General features: G+C 47.5%; 1 protein-coding gene and 1 long non-coding RNA gene across 12 annotated transcripts in view; one reads left to right on the top strand and one right to left on the bottom strand.

The window, feature by feature from the left end:
- The window catches only part of BAG6 (BAG cochaperone 6), a 64,858-nt gene extending 57,654 nt beyond the window's left edge, over positions 1 to 7,204 (top strand). For all 11 annotated transcript variants that reach the window (XM_070737709.1, XM_070737706.1, XM_070737708.1 and 8 more), the window contains one exon: positions 6,871 to 7,204. In XM_070737709.1, the coding sequence (XP_070593810.1) occupies positions 6,871 to 6,969 (99 nt within the window). In that variant the 3' untranslated portion in view covers positions 6,970 to 7,204. The remainder of the gene's footprint in view (positions 1 to 6,870) is intronic.
- Positions 7,205 to 13,576: 6,372 nt separating this feature from the next.
- LOC139158346 (uncharacterized) lies at positions 13,577 to 14,553 on the bottom strand. The gene is made up of 2 exons (XR_011557681.1): positions 14,456 to 14,553; positions 13,577 to 14,344 (listed from the first exon to the last, which is right to left on the bottom strand). It is a non-coding gene; the product is annotated as an uncharacterized lncRNA (long non-coding RNA).
- Positions 14,554 to 14,707: the final 154 nt, after the last annotated feature.

The raw sequence follows: 14,707 nt of genomic DNA on the forward strand, positions 1-14,707 counted from the left end.
CGCAGTGCATCGAGAAGACCGTTCAGGTAAGTTTCAATGGTTCTTCTCCAATGCACTGCTGCGGAGAGTCCAACATGGGATATACCCAAGATTATGATACTAGGGCGGGCAAGGCTGGACCAGGGGCGCATGTACATCACACACCCGCTGCAGCACTCTTCGGCCAAAAGCCGCCTCCATGGATCCAAAAGAGTCCAACTTATAATGTTTTATGAAAGTATTTGGAGTGGCCCAAGTCGCAGCCCGGCAAATGTCTTCCAAGGGTGCCTGGGTGGACCACGCCGCAGAAGTAGCCGCACTCCTTGTAGAGTGGGCCTTGATGTTCTCAGGTACTGTCTTAGATCGTGAGGTATAGGCTGTAACAATACAAGAGGTCACCCATCGACTAATCGATGTAGGAGAAACCTTAGTTCCCATCGTAGATGTTGCGAAAGATACGAATAAGGCCTCCGTCCTACGGAAAACGGCTGTCCGACGAATATAAATTTTAAGCGCTCGACGTACGTCGATCTTGTGCCAGCGTAATTCCAGCGGATGGTCACCACGTGCACAGAAGTCTGGCAACACAATATCTGTCGATCTATGGAAAAAGGAGTTGACCTTAGGCAGGAATGTCGGGTCTAGTCTTAAAACGACTCGATTGGGTTGGAATAAACAAAGGTCAGGCCTTACTGAAAGAGCCGCCAGGTCAGACACCCTCCTGGCCGATGTGATGGCCACCAGGAAGGCAGTCTTAAAGGACAAAAGACGGAGGGAAATATTACGGAGAGGTTCGAACGGGGGCGCCGTGAGGGTATCTAACACAAAGGAAAGATCCCATGATGGGAACCTGTGTATCGGCGGGGGCCGAATGTTAGCTGCCCCTTTGAGAAAATCTCTCACCCACGGGTGATGAGCAATTGTTCTTCCCTCATCCAGCTTAATGATGGTTGATATAGCTGCCACCTGTCTGCGCAGGGTGTTGGGCGCGAGACCTCTGTCTAATCCGGTCTGTAAAAAGGCTAGAACCTGTACTACCGATGCTGATTGTGGGTCTGTTTCAATGTCAACACAGAATTTGTGGAAGGCTGACCAGGTGGACTGATAGATCCTTGTCGTTGAAGGCCTACGAGCCACTTGTATGGTGGAAATGACCGCTTGTGGGAGGGCTGCTGCTCTTAATCTGTCCCCCTCAAGCGCCACGCGGCAAGTTTCCACCACTGGGGATCCGGATGGTAAACTGATCCCTGGCTTAGTGAGACAAGATTGATCGGGAGGCGCCATGGTGGTGTGATTGACAGATCCATTAAGTCCGCAAACCATGGGCGGCGTGGCCAATAAGGGGCGATGAATATCACCTCGGCTCTTTCTGCGATTATTTTGGCCACTACTCGGTGGATGAGGCACATCGGCGGAAAGGCATACAAGAGGCCGGCCGGCCATGGGGTCCTGAGGGCATTCACTCCCTCAGCTCCCGGACACGGGAAACGAGAGAAAAAGCGATGCAGGTGTGTGTTTTCTGCGGTGGCAAATAGATCCACTAGTGGATTCCCATACCTCCTTGCCACCGCCTGAAATGCCCGTTCCCCCAAGCGCCACTCCGCCGGTTGAAGGGTGGACCTGCTGAGCCAATCCGCCTGCACATTGTCCACCCCTGAAATGTGCTCTGCCCTGATTGAAAGCAAGTATGTTTCTGCCCATGAGAATAGTGTATTCGTCTCTCGCATTAGTCTGGCTGACCTCGTCCCTCCCTGATGATTCAAATGGGAGCGGGTCGCCACGTTGTCTGTGAGAATTAAGACATGAGCATTCTGACACTCCTCGAAGAACGCCTGAAGAGCCAGAAAAACTGCACGTAATTCCAGAAGGTTGATATGACTGTCCTGTAGATCTGGCATTGTCCACACTCCCTGAGCCACTTGCGTCTCTGAGTGAGCCCCCCAACCTCTGAGGCTCGCATCCGTGGTGATAACCACCTCCCTCTGCCTTAAGAAGGGGGAGCCTCGAAGAAGCGCGGGTGAGCGCCACCATGGGAGCGACCTCCTGACGCTCCTTGGAATTGAGACCATACGCTGTGAGTGGCTTGATCGACTTCGTTGGTACGGGAGGAGGAACCACTGCAGGGGCCTGGTGTGAAATCTGGCCCAAGGGACGATGTCTATGCAGGAGACGAATGACCCTAGTATCTGGGATAGCAAGGCTAAGGTCACTCGCTCCTGATGGCAAAGAAAGGTTACCATGTCCCGAATCTTTGTCTTGCGCTCGTCGGACAGGAAAACTTCGCCGACTTGCGAATCTATCACCGCTCCCAGGTGTTGAAGCCGGGTCGTGGGAGTGAGATGACTCTTCATAAAGTTGACTGTGAAGCCGTGGTCCTCCAAGGTCTGAATTGTCAACTGTAGGTCCGTTCGAGCGTCCTCTGGAGTCCTGGACAGGATAATAATATCGTCCAGGTACGCCATTAGGCGTACCGAACTGGATCTTAGCGAAGCTGTCAGGATGTCCAGGAGTTTTGTGAACGTCCTGGGCGCCGATGACAACCCGAACGGCATTGCCCGGTACTGGTAATGACGGTCGTTGACACAGAACCTGAGGAATTGCCGATATTCTGTGTGGACGGGTACATGTAGGTATGCCTCTTTTAAATCTATAGAGGTCATGTAATCTCCCCTCCTGATGCAAGAAAGTATTGTACGGAGCGAATGCATCTTGAAACGTACATACCGTACATAAACATTGAGCTGCCTCAGATTTAGGATAAGCCGGCAGCCCCCCGATGTCTTGGGTACCACGAATACCACTGAGTAGTATCCCTGCCCCCTCTGCTCGAAGGGAACTGGCTCTATAGCCCCTATGTCTTCCAGGTGTAAGATCTCCTGCTGCAAGAGGAGTCTCTTGTGGGGGCATGCAACCCAAGGGCATTGAACAAAACGATGGCGAGGCCAACAAAGGAAACTGAGCTTGAGGCCCTGAGAAACAGTGTTGAAGGCCCAAGGATCTGTTGTCGAGTCCGCCCAGACCGAAGCGAATGCCTGAAGGCGGCCTCCGATAGGAACTCCCATGGTGCAGTCACTTCTGACCACGGAATCCCTTTTGGTTCGCATTCCCAAAGGACTTTCGGGCCTGCTGATATTGTCGCCTTCGATTACCGTAGCCGCCTCTGTTGCTCCTGAACGTATTCTGATGAAATCCCCCCGAATACGGCCTTGGATTTTGCACGCCCGCCGTAGCAGGCTCTTGGCGAAATGGCTGCCTGCGGTAGTATGGCGTTTGGCGACGATCAGCTCGTTTGGCTGATTTGGGCAGTACCTTCTTCTTGTCCTTATCTTCTATAAGGACCTTGTCCAAAGCCTGCCCAAAGAGCTCTGAGCCATGAAAAGGAGCCGAAGCTAGCCGCCACTTGGACTTTGCGTCCGCTTGCCAAGAACGCAACCATAATAATCTTCTGGAGGACAATGTGGCTGCCATTGCCCTTGAAGCAAATTTGGTTGCTGTCAAAGTAGCGTCCGCCGAGAACTCAGAGGCCAGAAGAAGCTTGCCGATATCCTGGCGAAGGCGCCCGTCTTCCGGGCCTACTCTGGACTGCATCTCCTGCAGCCAGAGGATACAAGCTCTGTTGAAAAACGAAGCAGATAGCGAAGCTCTTAAGGCCCACGAAGCCATCAGATGGGTCTTCTTTATAAGTGTTTCGGCCCTTTTGTCATCAGGTTTGAGGCCCTCTGCAAGTTCCGACGGAACCAATGCACTAGAAACTAAACTGGCCACCGGTTGGTCAATGGTGGGAAAAGCCAGTACGTCCTCAATGGCAGGGTCGAAGGTGTACATCTTCCTATCCAACATTGAGGGGCCCTGAGCGGCCGCCGGTTGCTGCCACGGTCGCTTAATATTGTCCAAGAATATCTGCGACGATGGAATGTGGCATGACTCAGGTTGCGGTTCCGTAAAAAGACGCACTGCCGGTTGGGGGCCAGCTCCTGTCTCCGCCGGTTTGGATGCTGCAGATAAGGCGGCCACTTGTTTAGCTTTTCTTAAGAGGATTTCAAACAATGCTGGTTTGAAGAGCATTGCTGAGGCAGGTTGATCAGGAGGGGGCCCCTCATCGTCTGACAGCTCACACTCATGATCTGATTCCTCCTCCTCCTCATCCATTTCAGAATCCAGTGGGAAGGAAGAAGTCGGTGGAACTGACCAGAGATCCCTTCTGGGCGGTTTTGTTTGTTGCACCGTTGTTTTCTGTGGCCCCACAGCCATGCCCTGAGTGTAGGCGCAAGTTAGCATTTCCTGCAAGGCAGGTGGCATAGACTGCCAGGTCTCGTTAACCCTGAGCCCAGCTGCCGATGGGGTAAAAGATGCAGATGGCATGGAAGTTGTATATGATGGCAGAGGCGGTTGATACATGTAGCCTGCTGACCCCCATGCTTGTGACTGGGGTAGAGGACAATCCAGTCTATGAGGTGCTTCATTGGGCTGGGTCTGAGACTGTCTGCCTGGTGACAGCTAAATGCTGTGCATCGATGGCTCAGAACCCCTCTGTAGGCCGGGGGAGCAGCCAGGCAACCATTGTTGGGGATGTGGCTGCATCGGGGTTGTGGCCAGTGGAGGAGGCGAGGGAACCAGCGAGGCCTGCCTTTGGGCGGCCCCCAGCTGCGCCTCTAATGCTTTAATCCTCCTTTCTGCTTCTTTTAAAGAGGAAGAGGAGGCCTTGGATTTGTTCTTGGAGGAGGTAGGCTTTGTGTTCAATTTAGGAGCCTCCTCTCTCACAGCTGCTGCCTCAGCCGGGGCACTGGCTGCTTGATCTGCCATTTTACCAGGGTAACTCACAGTTGAAAAACACCAGAGACCGTAACGATCGTTCGTGCCTGTATATTCAGCTCACCGATCGAGGCTCCTGCAATCCACAAAATGGCGCTATGTGGATTGCAATGGGCGTGCCCTCTCCGATCAAGCCACTTCCGCTATTAAAAAATGGCGGGCGTTGCTGAGAGGCGGGAAATTTTGGCGGGCGCCTCTCCATTCCCTTATCGCTCTCCAACGGCTTGGGAGGGTGGGGGGGAGGGAGCAACCTGAATAGGCGCTCGGAGGCTCCAAATGGCTTTCCCGCTGTTCTCTCCTGCTATAATCGCTCCTGCTCGTAGAGATCGCTTGCGCAACAGCGATCAGCTGGGAGTCGGCCGGTTAAGTCGCCGCCGCCGAAATCGGCGATTTTCGGCGGCGCGATCAAGAGCTGTCCTCATAGCTCCGCAAAGGCCTTTTGCCCCCTGTGGTGAGCTTGACTCAAGACCGAGTAGGGAGGGGGGGGGGTGCCGCTGTGGCAACCGTACCTTCACCCCTCCAAGCTCACTGAGGTTTAGCCACGGAGGCTAGGGACCTCAGTAGAAGAAGACGGCTCAGGATCCAACCACTAGGAAAATGAGGGGGGGTCTGGCCACGGAGGTCAGGGACCCTGCCTAGGGAGAGCCGTACCCCTGAGCTGTTCCCACGGAGGGAACTAGCTCTGAGGAGGTAAGTAGTTGCAGGTTATACCCACGGGGGGTAGGCACCTGAATCTTCTTCTCCTTTTCTGTCTCTGTAAAAGAAAAAGATAGGAAGAAAAAAACATTAATTAGTATTTATTGAAAGTTAAACATGTAAAAACAATCTTATTTTAAAAGGAAAAAACACTTCAATTATTTTGAAACTGAAGAGAAGAAAACTCAAGTCCCTATGTCTACGACTGAGTTTTTTAAACTGAGCTATAAGGGGGAGACTACAGGGCGGAGCTAATTAATATTATAATTTAACTCAGTCCCTAACCAATCAGGCTGAAGTATCACCCATGTTGGACTCTCCGCAGCAGTGCATTGGAGAATACTGTGTTCAGTTTTGGTCGCCATGATGCATAAACGATGTTGAGACTCTAGAAAAAGTGCAGAGAAGAGCGACAAAGATGATTAGGGGACTGGAAGCTAAAACATATGAAGAACGGTTGGAGGAACTAGGCATGGCTAGTTTAATGAAAAGAAGGACCAGGGGAGACATGATAGCAGTGTTTCAATATCTCAGGGGTTGCCACAAAGATAAGAGGAAGTCAGGTTATTCCCCAAAGCACCTGTGGGTAGAACAAGAAGCAATGAGTGGAAATTAAACAAGGAGAGAAGCAACTTAGAACTAAGGAGAAAATTCCTGACAATTAGAACAATTAATCGGTGGAACAGCTTGCCTCCAGAAGTTGTGAAGACTCCAACACTAGAAAACCATTTGTCTGAAGTAGTGTAGGGTCTGCTGCCTGGGCGGGGGTTTGGACTAGAAGACCTCCAAGGTCCCTTTAAACTCTGTTATTATTACTATAGAAACATAGAAGACTGACGGCAGAAAAAGACCTCATGGTCCATCTAGTCTGCCCTTAGACTATTTCCTGTATTTTATCTTACAATGGATCTATGTTTATCCCAGGCATGTTTAAATTCAGTTACTGTGGATTTACCAACCACGTCTGCTGGAAGTTTGTTCCAAGGATCTACTACTCTTTCAGTAAAATAATATTTTCTCATGTTGCTTTTGATCTTTCCCCCAACTAACTTCAGATTGTGCCCCCTTGTTCTTGTGTTCACTTTCCTATTAAAAACACTTCCCTCCTGGACCTTATTTAACCCTTTGACATATTTAAATGTTTCGATCATGTCCCCCCTTTTCCTTCTGTCCTCCAGACTATACAGATTGAGTTCATTAAGTCTTTCCTGATAAGTTTTGTGCTTAAGAACTTCCACCATTTTTGTAGCCCGTCTTTGGACCCGTTCAATTCTGTCAATATCTTTTTGTAGGTGAGGTCTCCAGAACTGAACACAGTACTCCAAATAATCTTAAGTGACTATTGCTAATTGATGTTTTTGCTTTCTTCCTGCCTTTTTCCAGTTGAAATCCGATCTGCAGGAGAGACTTCAGTCCGATCCCAGCTTCACTCCTCAGCGCTTCCCCAGTGCCCAGCAGGCCTTTGTGGCTGAAGACTCCTAAGTGAGGCTGGCCGGAAGCACCTGAGGGCTGAGGCCTGTCCAATCAAGGCCGGCCTCACTCTCCACCGGCGCGCGATGCAGACACCCCACTCCTTTCTCAGGCCAAATATTTAAATTCCATTTATTTTCCCCCATGGTTGCAGTGACTTTTCTTCTCCCACCCCCCCACAACCCCCACCCCTGTGGAGTGTCCAAGCTGCTGCCAAAATCAATAAAGTAAAACCACATGTCCAGGATCCAATGGTGGCCTTTCTTTTTCTCCCGTTCCCTCACAAGCAATTGTGGACTTCATACTTTGTAACACTTTTAATGGTTGCGAGTTTAGTCTGTTTCTGGTTCAGACAATCAGCCTTTTCTCGGGTGAGGCTTAAAAGAAGCACAGTGGGCTTCGGGTTTAGTTTAGTCAGACATGCAAATGCTGCGACAATGGTGCCCACACATTTATTTATTTTATTTATTTATTGGATTTGTATGCCGCCCCTCTAAGGAGACTCGGGGCAGCTAACAGCAATAATAAGACAGCATATAATAATAATCCAATACTAAAAACAATTAAAAATCCATTATTATAAAGACCAAACATACATACAGACATACCGTGCATAAAATTGTAAAGGACTAGGGGGAAAGAGTATCTCAATTCCCCTATGCCTGGCGGCAGAGGTGGGTTTTAAGTAGCTTACGAAAGGCAAGGAGGGTGGGAGCAATTCTAATCTCTGGGGGGAGTTGGTTCCAGAGGGCCGGGGCCGCCACAGAAAAGGCTCTTCCCCTGGGACCCGCCAAACGACATTGTTTAGTTGACAGGACCTGGAGAAGACCCACTCTGTGGGACCTAACTGGTCGCTGGGATTTATGCAGCAGAAGGCGGGCCCTGAGATAATCTGGTCCGGTGCCATGAAGGGCTTTATAGGTCATAACTAACACTTTGAATTGTGACCGGAAACTGATGGGGAACCAATGCAGACTGCGGAGTGTTGGTGTAACATGGGCATATTTGGGAAAGCCTATGATTGCTCTCGCAGCTGCATTCTGCACGATCTGAAGTTTCCGAACACTTTTCAAAGGTAGCCCCATGTAGAGAGCGTTACAATAGTTGAGCCTCGAGGTGATGAGGGCATGAGTGACTGTGAGCAGTGACTCCCGGTCCAAATAGGGTCTGCCACATGTCTACCCAACATGTGGCAGAACATTTCATACCCCTACAGGCCTTACCAGCTACCTGTGGACACATCGTGCACAGGCCACATCCCGTTAGATGTCAAGGCCCTCTTCGAAAATGATGGACAAACATCATCACATCCGAGTCCTCGGAGAGGGGCGGCATACAAATTCAATAAAGAATTATTTTCAAATAAAAGATGCTTATCAAAAAGACAAGAAAGGACAAGGATTCCAAGTGGGAAGGGGAGGTCTAGACAGGACACTCTTGGGAAGTAAGGAAAAATTAATTGGCAAAACGTATACATTTTTAATGAGATACGACACAGATGGAAATTGTAAAGGATAATATAATAAGTTGTGGGGAAAAATTGGGTATTCAATTGAATTAGAAAAATGGGAAACAGTTTGGACTTTTAATTGGCAGATAACCAGATCTAATGCATTCAAGGGAAACCAGTGCAAGATGTTTTATCATTGGCACTTGTCATCAGAAAAAATATCTAAAATGTTCCTAAATGTCTCTGTTGTGCTGGAAGTGCAAAAAAGAAAAAGGTACATTTTATCATCAATGGTGGACCTGTCCTAAGGTAAAAAATCATTGGAACAAAGTGGGAGAATGGATAAAAGAAATAACAAAAGAAGTGGAGAAAAAACCAGAATTATATTTATTGGGTATTTTTAATAAGAAATTTTAAAAAGTACGATATTTGATTATTCATATTCTAACAGCTGAAAGGATAATATATGCTCAACAGTGGAAATCCGATAGAATACCAGAAGGGATGGTAATCAAAAAGGTGATGGATTGTGCATAGAAACTTAGAAACATAGAAGATTGACGGCAGAAAAAGACCTCATGGTCCATCTAGTCTGCCCTTATACAATTTCCTGTATTTTATCTTAGTATGGTTATGTTTATCCCAGGCATGTTTAAATTCAGTTACTGTGGATTTACCAAACATGTCTGCTGGAAGTTTGTTCCAGGCATCTACTACTCTCAGTAAAATATTTTCTCATGTTGCTTTTGATTTCCCCCCAACTAACCTTGGATTGTGCCCCCTTGTTCACTTTCCTACTATTAAAAACACTTCCCTCCTGAACAGAAACGGATATGCCGTCAAAGAAGCTAGAAGGGTATGAAGACTCAGAATATTATAAGATATGGGAAAATGTTTATAATTGGTTAGAAGAAAGAAAGGATAAAGGAAGTTACATAGAAAGATAATCCAAGAAATTAATAAAAATCAAAGATAAATATGTAAAAATGCAAAGCAGTATGCTAACAAAAATGAAAAAAATGGACAATTCTCCGATTGAAATTCTCAATGAGCAGGAAATGTAAATTTCCCAAATTTATGTTTTATGCTTTTTTTCTTTGGTTTGTTTGTCATTATGTTTGTGTATGTATAAATAATTATATATATAAAGGAAGAACATCAGTCAAACATGGTACTTTGTTCAGCATTAAAACCATGCAAGGTGCCTCAAGAGAGGTAACTGATTTAATTTGGTAAATTTATATTGCCGCCTAGTTGCACCTAGTGATTGAAGACGGCTTACAGAATATCAAACCTCATATAACACAATAAAACTAATAGGAGTCATATAACAATACAATAAAATCACCACTACCACCCAGATTCCATTCCCTGGCAACAGTACTTCACGTGAGCCATTTTAATGGGCTCCATCCCGTTCTGGGTTCTCTAGGCCTACTGGTTTTCATCACCTGGAAGAGAGGAGGGACCATTCTAATATCTGGGGGAGGGGTGATGTTGCAGAGACAGGGAGCCACCACGGAGAAGAGATAAATTTCCCATGGTGTTAGGAAGTAAAGCTTCGATTCTGGTGCCTTGGAACATATTTTTACAATCCGACCAATCAGGCATTTACAGTGGAGGCGTCCCTCTGACCTTCCTGCCAATCAGCTTAAAAACTCTGTTGGCAGAATTGGCACTAGACTTATGGTTGGGGGTCACCACAACATTAGCTGCATTAAGGGGTCGTGTCATTAGAAGGGTTGAGAACCACTGCTTTAGAGGGACTACTTCTCTCCCCTTGTATCAGCCCAATTTTACCTGGCACGGTTGGATGCCCTGGGTTCCACTGATTTTTCATCTTTTGAACCACAAAGCACACCTGTGTAGCACCATACGCCCTCTGGAATGAGATACCCTCCCACCCACAGGTTCAGACAGCTTCTTCTACTTTGATTTTGACGGGCCCTGAAGATGTGGCTTTTTGCCGAAACTTTTGACAAGGATGCCTGATGCTTGCCTTTTTTCCTTTCCTCTTCCCAACCAGATTACTTTCTGTGCCAGGTTTATAATAATTTAATAATAATTTATTAGATTAGTATGTTGCCTGTCTCTGAAGACTCTTGTGTTAATATTTTAAAAAATATTGTTAAATTGTAACTTGCAGATTTTTCTGGGGCTTGGGTGTCACATGCTTTTATAATATAAAATCTGTTATGCTGGGCTATTGGCAATTAGCCCCCAGTGAGTTCGGAATAAGTTTCAAACACACCCAATCAGTAGGAATAAATCAAGTTTATAAACAGTCTTGAAACAGAAGCTCCAAGAGGAGTCAAATTACTCTCACCCAGACAATCCTTTGATGCTGAGACATGTCAAAACAAAGGAGTAGATAAGGCAGCTGTAAATCCACACAACACACACACCAAGTCTCCAAAGCTCTTTGACAATGATATATACAAAGTTCCCTTAAGTCCTTGAACACAAGCTCTCCACGCTGTTGTAATGTTCTTTCAGAATTCTCTTTCCAAATGGATAAACACCCACAGCCCGTGCTTCCCAACACCCTTATCATGAACTCATTAGCATAATTACCCCTTGAACATGTGTACTCGCTTATCTTCTGAGATGCCTGCGCAACTGTTCTTCGTGCCACAAGCCTGCACGCACGAGCATCCACAAGTGGGTTCTTCTCCAATTCTGATGACTCTGTAATTGGAGCACTGACTGGTGGGCCGGCTGCACCCATTTCCCTGTCTCCTCTCCCCCACTGTCTGCCTCTGACTGTGAGCTAGCTTCACTGTCTGATTCCGCTGGCAACAAAACAGGTCTCTGATAAACCGAGGATTCCCATAAATCAACATCAAAATTTTCAGCTGCAGGAACTGACCCAGAGCCAACCACAACAAAAATTGAACTATAGTAATTAAATATAAAGAAGGCCAAATTGATGGCACTGGGTGTTGTGAGTTGTCCATATCCGGCTTAGCTGGTCATGGATTTCGAGGACCAGGAGACGGAAGAATGCTGGCATCGCAGGCCAGTGTTTTTGGCTTCTAAGTCTGAGAGTGGAATTGGAGACTGGGGAACCACCAGTGACTGTAGAACCTCCAGTTAGGGTGTTGTCTGAGTCAGAGGGTCAAAAGAATGAGGGTCAAAAGAATGAGCGCCAGGCATGAATCTCTCTCCAGAAGGGGTTCTAGACATTGATTAGATCTATGGGACATTTAGCCATATCGTCAATATATATAGGGCAGTCCGATGGGAGAACAGGGTGGCAACCAATGTTTGAAGATGGTGCCTAGAGTCTGTGTCTGACTCCATGGATTTTGATTCCTGCTTCTAGAGAAGCTGGTTAAGCTCTGAACAGTGAGTGACATGATAAATACCAGAGACACCTCATTAGGGAAGATTTATGCCTCTAGCTGGCTTGCATCCCGGAGTGTCATCTATGCTCCATAGGCAGGAACGCTGTCAGCCTGGAATGCATTAGAATTAATTTCTTTCTTGCTAGATTTAGTGTAAATTAATAATACTTTTGCCTTGATTGGTGTTTCTAGCGTGCATGGGTTTGCTTTCTAATTGATTGATCTGTCCAGACAGAACACTGGGTACAGCAACCAGACTTGGGAATTGACAAGAGGAGATATTGAAGTGGGCAAAACCTTCTGCCTTTTAGAATCAACTGCCAAGAACCAAAGAAATATGGAAGGCCGTGCTAGTCTTGGAAAAATATATTCAAGTGCTTTGGATGCATCTGACTCTCTATGTGAAGAAACAACAACAACAACTGCTGTTTGAATTTGAAGAAACTAAGTAGAATGACTCTAGGAGCAGATCATTCTGGAAAAAAAAAATCTGTATGGTTGATGGGCACAATTAAGAGGCTTTATTTCAGTAAAACTACTACTTTCTCTGGTGGACAAAGTCGCACGATATAAGCCGATGGTCAGTTAGTTTAGAAAAGAGTCAAAGGGGTGGGTAGGATATTTCCCATCTCTAGTCATTCATCTGTAGTCATCCTCTCTCCCTTACCAGTGCGCTTCTGTGGACCAGAATGGAAGAAAATGCAGTTCGACACCCTACCCTCATATTCTTCAACGTCTTGCTTAGATCTTTAACACTTTAGTTGTGATGTTTCTGTCTCACTTGTTCTAAAACATCTTTATAATTTTATGGACCTAATGGCTAACAGAACCTTGTTGGGACAGTGATTAGAATGCAGTATTGCAGGCTAACTCTGCCTGCTGCCAGCAGTTCGAATCTCACCAGGCTCAAAGTCGACTCAGCCTTCCATCTTTCTGAGGTCGGTAAAAAGGAGGTCCCAGACTGGTGGAGACAATAGGTTGATTCTGTAAACAGCTCAGGGCTGTAAAGCACCATGAAGCAGCACGTAAGCCTTAAATGCTATTGCTAATCGCTACTCTAATCCTGCTCAGACTACAGTGATCCCTCGATTTTCGCGATCTCGTTCTTCGCGAAACGCTATATCGTGATTTTTCCCACCCGATGACGTCACTCTCTTCCTTCCTTTCTCATCTTTCTTTCTCTCTTTCTCTATCTTGCTTCTTCCTCTCACACTCTCTTCCTCCCTCTCTCATCTCTTTCTTTCCTTCTCTCTCTTTCTCTATCTCTCCCCCTCTTGCTGGCGGGCGGCGGGCGGGCGGGGGCATCAGCGAGGAAGACCCAGGGAAGGTTCCTTTGGCCGCCCAGCAGCTGATCTGCTCGGCAGCGCGGCAGCAGCGAGGAGCTGAATCGGGGTTTCCCCTTTGCGTGGGCGGCGGGGAAACCCCGATCTTCGTCTGCTCGCTGCTGCCGCGCTGCCGAGCAGATCAGCTGCTGGGCGGCCAAAGGAACCTTCCCTGGGTCTTCCCCGCCGCCCACGCAAACTCCACCATCTGCGCATGCGCGGCCTTGAAAAAAGGGCGCGCATGCGCAGATGGTGTTTTTACTTCTGCAACCCTACATCCCGAAAAATCGATTATCGCGAGGGGTCTTGGAACGGAACCCTCGCGATAATCGAGGGATCACTGTACTTCTCAATTTACTGCACGTCAGGTTGATTTCAGGCAATACTGTGAGTAAACACTGCAGGTCATTTTCATGCAGAACTTTAAAGTAGAAGTATTCCCAATGGATTTTTAGAATGAAATTCAGATCTTATCAGCAAGCATTAACGACAGGGGGAACTCAACAGATTGATCTTTTTATTTTATTGGTTTTTTTAAACAACTTTTTTTTTTGGTTTTATTTATTAAACAAACCAGCTCGACCACCTTTTAAAAACTCAACGCTTCCTATTTCAAACTCAGGGGAGCAGACAGACAGGAGAGGAGGCAGGCTCCCAGGCACGCCTCCCCCTACTCCCATAAATAGAAGAGGGGAGAGGCAAGACCTCACATGTTCATATTTATATATATTTACACTCCACACTTTAGAGCAGCTCCACCCACCCCTCGAGGATCAAGAGGCAACGCCGCCCCCTCCCAGAAAAAATATAAACTCAGGTGAAACCAAAGGAAATAAGCAAAAATACATTCAGCTGGGAGCCTCCCCAAATCCTGATCCTTGCCCCCCCAAAATTACACTCCGAGTATCCCACTAAGAGTCTAAACACCCCTAACAGAGGGGACAAATTCAGTGTGCCCCCTCCCCACAAAAACAGAAAAGGAGTTAAGGAGACACCCCATCTTTAGGATACATCAACCGAGAGGAGGGAGGAGCGCCAGCAAGGAGCCCTGGCCCTCCCTCCCAAAAAATAATCATTCTGAGGAGAGGATGTCAAAACCAAATCCAAAGGGGAGGGAGGAGTATTCTGGGCTAGTGGTGTCCGGAGAGATTGGGGTCTTGCTTGTCAGTGTGGGAACGGGTGTCCGGCTCAAGGCGGCGGACAGGAGCTCCATCCCGGGGTTGTGGTGCCCGTTCCCAGCAGCGGGGGTTCCACCGAAGGACGTCTGACTGCGAGGCAAAGAAGAGGAGTGGAGGAAAAGAGGTTAAAGGTAAGACCGATCTGGTCTGGCCCGCCATCTTGTCTCATCGCCTGCACTTAGCCCCAGAAGCCAGCCTCACCTGCTGGTAGACCTCAAAGCGCTGGGCACGAAAGAGGCCGCCATAGGCAGACCCTGGAGATTTGAGCCTGGCGCTGAAGCCTCCAGAGAAAGGCCTGTGGGAGAAGAGAGGGAAAAAAAAGACTCAGCCTAAGAAAGAGACCCCAGGCAACCTTGACCTGGGTTCTGGGTGCTGGTTTGAGCTGTGTGTGTGTTTCTCCCTCTCCAGAGATTTTTTTTTAAAAAAAAGTTTATTTACATTCGGTTTCTCTTT

Source organism: Erythrolamprus reginae, chromosome 2 (genome assembly GCF_031021105.1).
Source record: "Erythrolamprus reginae isolate rEryReg1 chromosome 2, rEryReg1.hap1, whole genome shotgun sequence".
NCBI lineage: Eukaryota > Metazoa > Chordata > Lepidosauria > Squamata > Dipsadidae > Erythrolamprus > Erythrolamprus reginae.